The sequence below is a fragment of the Euprymna scolopes genome, chromosome 27 (assembly GCF_053919585.1).
Source record: "Euprymna scolopes isolate OS-2025 chromosome 27, ASM5391958v1, whole genome shotgun sequence".
Lineage (NCBI taxonomy): Eukaryota > Metazoa > Mollusca > Cephalopoda > Sepiida > Sepiolidae > Euprymna > Euprymna scolopes.
Genome location: NC_136508.1, coordinates 92,669,886 through 92,682,012, shown reverse-complemented (window position 1 = coordinate 92,682,012; position 12,127 = coordinate 92,669,886). Strand labels below are relative to the sequence as shown.

Below are 12,127 nucleotides of genomic sequence, written 5' to 3'. Positions count from 1 at the left end.
ATTATCATTTTCATTCGGTTATTTCTTCACATAGATTTGATTATAATGAATTGTTAACTCTTACATGTACAAAAAAAAAATATGGTGCACGAACAAAACACAATAAGATAATTAATGAAAGCTAAACACAAAACAGATACAAAATGTTCAAATGGATTCCAAATATATACTTTTATTATTACACCATTTCAAAAAAAAAAAAAAATGACTGTGTGAAGTATACATTTTCCTACTATGTCCTGCAAAAGGGATATATATTATATATATTTTTATATATTGTTTGAATTAGCTGAGTGGGTCTTGCTATAGTTTGAGTAATAATCTGGAAAGTCACGGTACGGAACGAGTGTTTGTGGTCAAAACTGGTAGTTAAAGCAGAAGGCTTTCATATCTTTCGATGTCTGTCCCTAGATGACTCTATCCATCGATATTTATGGCTTAGCAAGCTTATATTATGGCTTGTACGGAGGATGGACCTGGGTGTATGTGTATTTTGTTACATCATCTTCAAATGAATTGATTGATGTTTTATATATAAACATTTTATGTACATTCATTTCTCTACAATAAGTCAAATTTCATAGTCTCTAACAGTGTAAACATTTAAATGTTATAGAACCAATTGCACAACGTCGAAAATGGCACACAAATGAAAATAATTTTCCAATGTAATTTTTTTTAACAATAACAAATTAATATTATAATTATTTACAATTTCTTTCATTACATCTTTAATTTCATTCAATTTGCACATTCTTTTTAACATTCAAGAGAAAGAGAAATACATAAAAGTTATATCTATTTTTAATATGTACTTATCAAAATGAAAGCGTGTCAGATGCTAATTTACAAGTGCTCATTTATTGTGTGAACGTAATTTTAAAGTTTACACAGTCTATATTTTGAAATAACCCAATTAAATACTTGGAAAAGAAAAGAATGGTGTGCGAAATTAGCTAGGAATTGATTTTGTGGATTATTTAAATGAATATTCTTATCTTGTATGTTATTCTCACAACATTTAAACTGTTGTAACCTCCGGCCTTCCTCAAAAGACATCCGTATGAAGTTCTTAGTAAAATAAATTTACTGTGTTACATTTGGTTAATTATACTTATATTTGTATCTATTTATATGCATCCCACCTCTATTTCTGTATATGCATGTGTTTTTATGTATGTGGATGTGTGTAGATGTGTGTGTGTGTGTAGTAGGTAGAGCTAGTTAGTAAGTTATAAAATATATATGGCGATTAAGCTACACTGAATATTCCGCGTTTTATCCACTCTAGGACTCTTCAGGCTTATGCTTGAAGAGTCCTAGAGTGGATGAAACGCGGAATATTCAGTGTAGCTTAATCGCCATATATATTTTATACCTATTTACTATGCCTCCACACGGGACAGAGTTAGACACCAGGGTCGTTTTTTAACGTGGAGAAAAGGTACAAAAATAAAAATTGTCTCAGTCGTGAAGGATTTCTCCTCCACCGAAAGAGAACAAGAAATAGAAGTGCAGCATCTGAAGAACAGATACTACACTTTGATCTTGATTTTATAACTTACTATATATATATATATATATATATATATATATATATATGTGTGTGTGTGTGTGTGTGTGTGTGTGTGTATTTATTTACCACATTTTCCCTTACTTTCATTTTTACTATTATCTTTATCTTTATTATTCTATTATTATTATTATTTCTGTTACTATTATAATTTTTATTATTATACTTAATATATTTTTTTAATACTACTACTACTACCACCTATATCCATGAACTGAATTTCTTTGCATATTTTATAACTATCCAACCCATTCCCGGTAATCTTTAACTTAATTTTCTCTTATAGACATTTACAGCAAGTGCATTTAAATAAGCAATTCGTCTAAATTGATAACAAAAAAGTGAAGCAGAGGGAATATGGGGAAGAAAAAGGTGATTACATGTGAATGGATAGTCTGGTGGAAGATAAATAATCCAATGACGGTAAAATCCAAATATATAACTTCAAGAAAGTTAATTGAATTTCCATTTGCACATGTAAAATCCAAGGAAAATTTAATTGTAATTTTTATTATATATATATATATATATATATATATATATATATATATATAATCTTATCAAACATGTTTATTTAGAAGTTGTTTATTTGATCTAAAACTAATTTCAGCGTTTGATGGATCAAAACAAAAACTGTCAGTATAAAATATTTCATATTCCTATTTTATCAGCTTAGCTGACCATGTGCTGAGAATTCATTCTTCACACACATGGTTTCTATTCTTCGTAAGTGTTATTGTTAATAACTGTTGTGGTCCTGTTAGGGGTCACAATATTAAGGAGAAAGAGTCCTGGTCTTCACTGTGAGTGGTTAAACTATACGTGTGCTCTCTGCTCGAAGGCAGAAATGTCTGGCTTACATAGTGTCAGAGGAATCCGTACTATCATAGATATAGAGGTACTAAACTACTCCAGACCAATAACATACACGAATGTTTAAAGAAAAATAGGACATGGTAGTTAACATATACATTTTATGTAATCACAGTTTTCAGTAGAAAATCATAAAAGGGATTCAAAAGACATGTAATACATAAACAGAAGTCAAAGAACAAACTTCAGAAATGAATACTAAACAAAGAATACAATCGGTTTTTTTTTGTTTTTTTTTTACATGGTGGTCACCACATATCAAGGCCCGGAAGCTACTCAGGGATAAGGGTTATTGCACGTACAGTAATCAATGGGATAGTATCGTAGTATTAGAGATTTGATAATGTGTCTTACTTAAGGGGGTGGTTCATCAGGAATTTGTTTATGTAGAACTTGAACACATCGAAGTCGTAGTCAGGTGGGAAACAGGCAAATGGAAGAGAGTTCCACAGGCGTGCACTTCTAAGAAAAAAGCTTTGTTCATGGAATCTACGTTTTGATTTAGGCACAGATAAAGAGTGGAGAAAATTATTGACAGTAGTTTCAGCTAGACGGGTGTTTATCGTGAAAGATTGGCGAGGAAGAACCAGAGAGTGGAGCTCAGACGAGCACTTGCCATGAAAATAATGATAAAACAAAGGCTTGCAACGTCTCTTCTGTGAGAGAGAGGTTATAGGGAAGAGAAAAGAGCATCCCCACTAAGCCATGAAGTCTATTTTGTACTCTGTCAAGGCAGGATAGGCTGTTTTTAGTAGCTCCTGCCCAGATATGGCAGCAGTACTCCATCTTTGGATGTACTTAGCTTTTATATAGATAGAGAATTGCATCAGTAGTGAGATATCTTCTGGAGCGGTAGAAGGATCCCACCATTTTCTCAGCGACCTTGGCAACAGACTTGATGTACGTGTTCCATTTCAGATCAGGAGTAAAGGTCAATCCCAGAAGCTTGTCAAAACATGGAGACGAGAGCCATCCATTTCAATTGATGCCAGATGGGGATCAGAGCGTTGATGATGTAAAGATAGAAGCTTGGTTTTAGATGCATTAGAAGTAACCAGCCACGTCTTCCCCCATTGTACCATGCGCTCAAGATCAGAGGAAAGAGAATCAGAGAGAACTTTGTCATTTACGGACTTTGATGTTTTGCCATAGATGGTCGTGTCATCAGCATAGATGTCAACGAATGATTTAAGTATGTGTTTTGGGAGATCATTGATGGAGATCAGGAAGAGAGTTGGGCCCAGGATGGACCCCTGAGGGACTCCAGAATTAATACTGTGGGCCTCTGATTTCTGCCCATCAACCACTACTCTTATGAGCCTATCAAAGAGAAATGATTTAATGATTGAGAAAACATTTCCAGTTATACCGTAGCTGGAAATCTTATGAAGTAGGCCTTTATGCCATACCTTATCGAAGGCCTTTGATATGTCAAGAGCAATTGCTCTAGAAAGGAAGCCTTTGTATAGAGATTCACTAATCCTATGAGATATAACCATTAGCACATCTGCTGTATATCTAGCAGAACAGAAACCATATTGCATGTTACTAAGGTTATTTCTGCTGATGTGGTTGACTACTCCTCTATTTAATATGGATAATAATCGTTTCCATTGCAATAAAAAATACATGTTGAAAGACAAGGGAATAGAATATATGTGATGACATTGAATATGTAATTTGTACAATGACACACTAAGAGAAATGTGTGTAATGATGTTACCAGTCAGAAAGGCAGTTGACGAATGTAGTTGTCTGTGTTTTTAAAGGCCATGCTCATATGAAAAGCTAGCCAGATAGACATCTGTGTGTTTTTAAAGTTGTGCCACCAAGAAAGTGTTGTACTAAATTTACCACAAGTAAAACGAGATTACAAACTTTTAAGCTCAAAGGATTCTCTTACAATAATACCAAAAATGTATATTCAAGGGAGATAACTCTGGCCTAACAGTTGTATACAGAAAGTAGAACTCTTTGCAATCTTTACATAACCTTTATGGGAAAATTACAAAGTTATTTCTACTCTGATTGATTACCTAACAAATTTGTGATCAATGGACTTTATTGGATTCTTTTATTTCTATAGAACTTGAAATAAAAATTATCCTTGTAGAATTTGTTTCCATATAAAATTTATTCTTTCCTGCTGATAAAGATTCATAATTATATTTAACAGAATACAGTAATATTATTAATACATTTTTATTTCTATTAATGTATATTTTTTAACTAGTGTTTCAAACTTTATGCATGTTACTGTACTCAAAGAGATAAACAAATTGATTGCTCACTCCAATAAACATTGGGACTTCATGAAAAACTAATCAATTACTGAAACAAGTTCTCTCAGCATTTCAAAAATGTTACTACTTATTATTTTTTCCAATTCCAAGAAAATGTTGATTAACGATTCCGATACCAAGTACAATTTCGATTTCCGTGGAATTGTTGTTTTGAAATATACTATTATATAATCGGAAGTTTTTGTGTAGCGAAAAAATTTGGTGCAGTGGAAATACAATTAAGAGAATTTCGAAAACGATTTGATTTTTTTCGTAAAATTTCTTTCATTGAAACAAATCAAAACAAATATTTTAACCATGAATTAAACATGCGCCATGAAATTAATAACAATCAATTTCAGGAGTTATTTTATATATTAAAAAAATATAAAGAAAAAGTCATGATTAATTCAACAAAAATACAATAACATCAAATTTCAAGGGGAATAACATGTTTTGTTTATTTTTTTATATTCATTTTTTTGTTATATTTTCTCTTTGTCTTTAATAACTCTTTAAAATTTAACATTTTTTTTGTTTTGTAGCTTCAATCGTTAACTGATTTTTATTCCACTTTCTAGAATATTCTTATTTCTAAATGAAATTTAAAAACAACTTAATCTTTGATTAAATTTTTAGCCTTTTATATTCAATCGTCTCAAATTATTCCTATTTATTTATTTGACTTTTTAAAAAATATTTTTAACAATAATGTTATTTTTTAAATTTAAATAAATTGGTTTGATAAATGCTATCTTACGTTACAACAAAACACCGACCACCAACCACTCTAATTTGTTTTTTTAAAGATATTTGAGGTTGCTGATGACAAATCTGATAATCAAACCCGCCTCAAATTTGCTGTTTGCATGATATGAACCCCCTAGACCTTGGGGTTATTTTGTGCCATTTCACCGCCTTTGGTAGTGTTTTTTTCTTACATGATACGTTTGTGTGTGAATGGGCGTAGTGAAGTGTCTTATCACATACATCGTGTAGGAATCTTTCTAATAAGAAAGTTTTTTAAAAAATGTGGTTAATTTTTTTTTTGTCTTACGTAGTTTTTAATGCTTTTTTAATTGATCAAAAAATAAAGTTTTCACAAGTGATTTGCATTAATGCGCGCCACCCTCCCCAATGTAAACAGAATTTTTGTGAAATGGTAAATGTTGGTGCATTATTTATGGAAAAATAGTTGATTAAACTCGAGAAGCACCTGTTAAACTACACAAGTCCTATAATTGAATATCTCCACTCCCAAAAAAGAACGAAAAACATAAAAATATGTTTGGTGGTTATGTTTTTGTAAACCACTTGTGAAAACTATTTTTAAATCAATTAAAAAGCATTAAAATTACGTAAGAAAAAATAAATAAACCACATTTTTTTTTAACTTGGTGTGAAATGACAACTTAAAGATTTTTACGCGATATGATAAGACACCCCACTACGCCCGTTCGCACACGAACGTATCATGGGAGAAAAACACTACTGAAGGCGGTGAAATGGCACAAAATAGTTCTAATGTCTAGGGGGTTCATACCATGCAAACGGTAAATTTGTGGCGGGTTTGATTATCATATTATGTCATCGACCTAGAATCCCCCTTAAAAAACAAACTAGAGTGGTCAGTGTTCTGTTGTAGCGAAAGGAGTTACGAGTAAAAATAAAAAAAAAACTAGACAAAATACTGTTAGAAACTCGCTCAATATATGTTACCGTGACATAGGCTGACATATATTCGGTGGGATTTTAACAGTATTTTGTATATTTTTTATTTTTAACTCCTTTTCCCAAACTTACCGTGTCAAAGAGAGAGTCAGGCGCCATTTTAAATTTTCAAATACATTGGTAAACACTGTATGTTTTTCGAGCTGAATAAACACGTTACATTAAATAAAAACACTAGAAAATTATCCAATTAGATAGAACAGTAACTTATCTTGCCTCTGATAATATTTATTTGTTATATATTTGTTTTTTGATAACTTTTTCGAATCTATGTATACAGTAATACAAACCCCATATTAAATATGTTATGAAAACTTCTATGACCTTTTTATCATAAATTTTGGAGAGCATTAATCTCACTTCAAACAAACAGTTCAATAGGGACTGCCAAAATTCACCATAGAATTACCCCCTCCCCTATATGTAACATGATGTAACTTTATTATAAATTAATACTACCAGTGTAACTTTTATACTATTGAAAAGAAGGGCAAAATAAACTAGTAATAATTAAAAAAAATGTTTTTCATCATATGAAAATAATGAAATTGCGAGACGAAAATCTTGTTTATATAATTGACGCTTTAAAATAACGTTCCCATGTAGTAGATATTGTGAACGTGAAAACATACTCGTGTTAAATAAATTTAGCAAAAATCAATTAATGGTCAGATTTTCATGCAATTTCTGATACTTATCCATTTTAGAATGAAATTACATATAAAATGCAGTTTCCGTAAAATATATGAGGGGAAATTTTTTTTAGTGCGTGCCTCCCCCCCATCTATTTCTTTCGAAATTCAAACAAAATATATTTAAATCTATCGAAATTTCTACTTATTATGAAACATAAGCAAAAATGTTTTTTTTTTTAAAGTTTAAATACATGTATTGAACAAAAACTTAAAGTTGCAATTAAAAAACTGATATAAATTTAATATTTTTATGTTTTTTTTTAAATAACATTTTTTCTAATTAATATATACTATAATCAGTTGAATTGCCAAGAAAAAAGTAACTTCTTAAAAATTAACTGATTTTTAAAAGATTAAAACGATTAAAATCCCATTATTTCAAAATGTCCACTACAACGGATGTTTAATTAATTATGTGAAAAACTTTTTTTAAATATAAATTTATGATATAAACATGGCTCTTGCCAGCTATTTTATGGCCAGATTGAAACCAATTCAAAATTAATATTGCGTTAAAATCCAGTTTTTCTACATGCACTGTGATATTCTTGTATGTCTTGTTTTATGAAATAAAATACGGAAGCATAGACTGAACAAAAATGAACTGGTTCATTGGAAACCATTCACTTCCGCAGTTGCGTTCGCCATTCTAAAACTTCATAGCTTAACTCGATTATTCTGTTAGTGTTTACTAAAAAGTAACCAAATTATCTATTAAAAGTAAGTTGTTAAATTATTTTTATAATTTTTTTCTTGTGTATTACGTTTAATTTTAAAGTTTATCAAACTTTTTTTTCCAATTTTAGATACTTTAAAAACTCAACTTTTTTCGCTAACATTTGTTTTTAATTTTAGTAGTAATGGAGTGGTCAGAGGCACCAAACTGGTAAAACGGAAAATTAATCCCAAGTAGCATTCAGGGGGGGGGGGATGCTCTTTCATATAAATAATTTAAATCATTCCAAAGTATCGAAAACTTAAATAAACAAATAACATGTGTAGTGAACTAACAAAGTATTTTATTGTCGCTTCTGCTCTCCCGTAGATGTAAAAAACGTCATGTAACATTTTATTTTTGTGCTATGTTTTCTACCACTAAAAAAAAACAGATTTTAATTATTTCTAACGATAATAGTGAATCTTTTTTACATTTCGATAATTTAATCTTTAAGTAAACTATTTTGAATGTAAAATAAATTCGTATTAAATTAAATTACAGTAGTAAATAATAGTTTAAAAAAAAAATCGTTCGCCATGGCTCGCATCAAGCATCAATTGATGACGTCACCAGATCATTTGTACATTTTGGAAAAGTTCACATAAAAATGGTAGTGCCACTTAAAAATATAAGAGAATCGTAATGAAAGAATCGTAAATCTGAGGTATTTTTTAACGATGTGATTTCAATTCCGATTCTCCCCAAAATACATGATTCTTACGATTAAGGATTCTGATTAATCGTCCCATCACTAGTTACTAGTGTAAATAAGTATTCATATAATATTGATTTTATTATGTTATAAAGAATGGATTGCATGAAAACTATCGGGAGCTTTCAAATAAGATGTTTTTACAGAAGTTAAACTTAACTGCAAGTTTTACCTATGTGATTAAAAAAAAAAAAAATGAAATTACTAAAAAATAACAATGGAACAATTTTAATTAAAAAATTTTTTTTTTAAACGAATGGATGCAGTTGATTTTGACTCCAAAAAACAGAAGAGCTAGGAAAAACAAAGTCAATAATCCAATTTCTTTTGTTTTATTTTTTACTTTTTTTTTTACAAAGGAATCACCACTTATCAAGGTCCAAAGGCCACTCGAGGATAAGGGTTAAAGAATATACAGTGTTCAAAAGGACAATATCATAGTAATCGATAGAAGTGTAAATTTGGTAAATTGGATTACTTAAGGGGAACGGCTCATCAAGAACTTGTTTTCATTGGACTTGAAGACGGCCATATTGTAGTCAGCTGGAAAGCAGGTAAACGGAAGAGAGTTCCACAGGTGTGCAGTTCTAAGAAAGAAGCTTTGTACATGGAATTAACGTTTAGGTTTAGGCACAGATAGAGAGTGAGGGAAATTATTGATAGTGTTTTCAGCTAGACGAGTGTTTCTTGTGAATGTTTGGCGAGAGGGGACCATAGATTGGAACTCAGATGAACACTTGCCATGAAAATAGCGATAAAACAGAGCCAGGCTCGCAACGTCTCTTCTGTGAGAAAGAGGTCGCAGGGAAGAGAAAAAGGCATCCCCCACTAGGCTACAAAGTCTATTCTGAACTCTGTCAAGGCAGGATAAGATCTTCCTAGTAGCTCCTGCCCAGATGTGACAGTAATACTCTATCCTTGGACATACCTGGCTCTTGTATAGGTAGAGAATTGCATCAGCAGGTAGATATCTACTGAATTGGATCATTTTTCCAGCTATCTTGGCAACGGATTTGATGTATGTATTCCATTTTAGATCAGAAGAAAAAGCCCAGAAGCTTGTCAAAACATGGAACCTCCCCAAGACGAGAGTCATTCATTTCAATCGATGCCAAATGGGGATCAGAACGTTTATGATGCAAAGATAGAAGCTTGGTTTTAGATGCATTAAAGTAACCAGCCACTTTTTCCCCCATTGTACCACATGCTCAAGATTAGAGGAGAGAGAATCAGAGAGAACTTGGTCGTTTACGGCCTTTGATATGCTGCAATAGATGGTAGTGTCATCAGCAAAAATGTCTACGAATGATCTAAGGATGTGATTTGGAAGATCATTAATATAGATCAGGAAGAGAGTTGAACCCAGGATAGACACCTGAGGGACTCCAGCATTAATAATGACCTTCTGATTTCTGCCCATTAACCATTACTCTTATGAACCTATCAGATAGAAATGATTTAATAATTGAAAAGACATTTCCAGCTGTACCATACCTGGAGATCTTGTGAAGCAAACCTTTATGCCATACCCTATCAAAGGCTTTTGATATGTCAAGAGCAATTGCCATAGGAAGGAAGCCTCTGTTGACAGTTTCACTAATCTCATGAGAAATAACCATAAGCGCATCCACTGTCGATCTGGCAGAACGGAAACCATATTGCATGTCACTAAGAAGGTTATTTTTGCTGAGGTGGTTGACTACTTATCTATTTAACACAGATTCAAGTAACTTACTCATGACGCACAGGAGACTTATAGGTCTGTACTGAGACGGAGATGACCGATCACCTGAATTCTTAAATACTGGGCATGCTGATAAGATTTTCCAGGGTGTTGGGAGGCAATTCTCCTTAAGACAACGCTTAAACAATTTTGTAAGTATGGGAGCTAGTTCTGGTTGAAGCTTTTTGAGCACTATAATAAGAATGCCGTTGGGGCCAGTTACTTTACTTACTTTACTGGAATCTTTGATGAAATTTTTGATTAGCTTGGCAACATCACACACAGATATTTGTATGTCACATAGCGTGTTTTCTGATACAGGAGAAAATATGGGGAGGGGGGTTGGCAGCCTTGGTCGCATAGAGTGGAATTAGCTGCAAAGTTGTTGGCAAAGAGTTTGGCTTTGTCTAATGCTGACGAGATTACCTCAGGTCCATTGATGATAGTTGGGATAGAGCATACGCTTCTGTTCAGGATCCTGTTTGCTATTTGCCAAAACTGGTGGGAACCAAACCACTGCTCAGCTACTTTGGCCTTGACGAACTGAGCATACAACTCTCTCGTATTCTTCATTACTCTTTTACAATGGCTGCTGGCAGCTCTGAACGTGGCTTTAAAAAAAAAAAATAATAATAATATTAAGTTATCTACTTAAACCCATAAATTGGACTTATATTAAGTGAATGCATGGTGATTAGGATACCCTCTACCTGAAAAAAAATAGAATTTTAAAATCCATTTATGCTATATTTTCAATCAATTTGCTAGATTTTAATAAATATGTGTATGGACGAGGGAATCTGTTACTAAATAAAACGAGTAAAATAATAAATATATCAATTAAAGAGCTGCAATAAATATAAAAATAACATTTGACTAGAATAGAACAGAAAACATAATTAAACAACTTATCTTATTAAAGTTTAAATAGAATTGTATATTTATTTCTTTTTGTTCCACATATTTACTGAGATTTCATGGCAGAATAAATCCAATTTGTTTGTGATCTCAACTTGGCTAATCTCATTGTTTTTTTTTATGTGTTCTTTGCATTCTTTTTCCAGTTTGTTCGGATGATACATTCGGCATTGGATGTTCGAAAACTTGTCATTGTGCAAACAATTATTACTGTGATAAAAAAGATGGGTATTGTTCAGATAAAAAATGTGAAGCTGGATACAAGGGTTATGACTGCCAAACTGGTAAGCAAGTTTACTGAATTCTACTTTAACATGTTTGTTTTTGTCTGATATTTTTTTCTACCATGTATCAGAATTTAATTCTTCCATATACCCTTCTTTCTCTCTTTCTTTCCTTCCTTCTTTAACCAAACCTTCTATGCAAATAGTTGTAGACTTTTACTGATAGCTCGTGGCTTTTTCTTTGTTGACGATTGGTCAAGTGATTTTTTGCTCGCCGATTTAAGCGAAAATGGAAGTGAAAAAGGCAGTTGCTGTCTTGGCTTTTGGGAATAAAAAGTTGTTGGTTGAAAATGTCGGACCTGGATCTAATAACCCATCATGATGAGACATCAGGAGGCTCTAGTTGAAGGTTCTATTTCGTCAGTTAAATTTTAGTCTAGGTGATGCAAATTGTTGGGGACAGGACGGTCTGCCATGTGTTAGACGATCCCGTCCCCATGTATATTTAATGGTGACTGTATTTAATGGTAGAGGAATTGAAAAGACTAAAGGTCACATAATGAAGACGAAAATATACCGTTATATATCAACGAAACAAATGCAATTTATTTGCATAAATATATACAGGAAAGAATGATAGAAAGAATCAGAGTTCATGAAAGATGAGTAACGTTACTT

The 12,127-nt window shown here is 32.0% G+C and overlaps 1 protein-coding gene across 4 annotated transcripts in view; it reads left to right on the top strand.

Annotated features, from left to right (window-relative positions):
- LOC145248990 (uncharacterized) overlaps positions 1-12,127 on the top strand; it is a 351,345-nt gene that overhangs the window by 138,192 nt on the left and 201,026 nt on the right. For 3 of the 4 annotated variants that reach the window (XM_080110828.1, XM_080110829.1, XM_080110830.1), the window contains exon 4: positions 11,372-11,509. The exons of the other annotated variant lie outside the window; for it this stretch is intronic. In XM_080110828.1, coding sequence (XP_079966954.1) covers positions 11,372-11,509 — 138 coding nt within the window. The remainder of the gene's footprint in view (positions 1-11,371; positions 11,510-12,127) is intronic. 4 annotated transcript variants of the gene reach the window in all.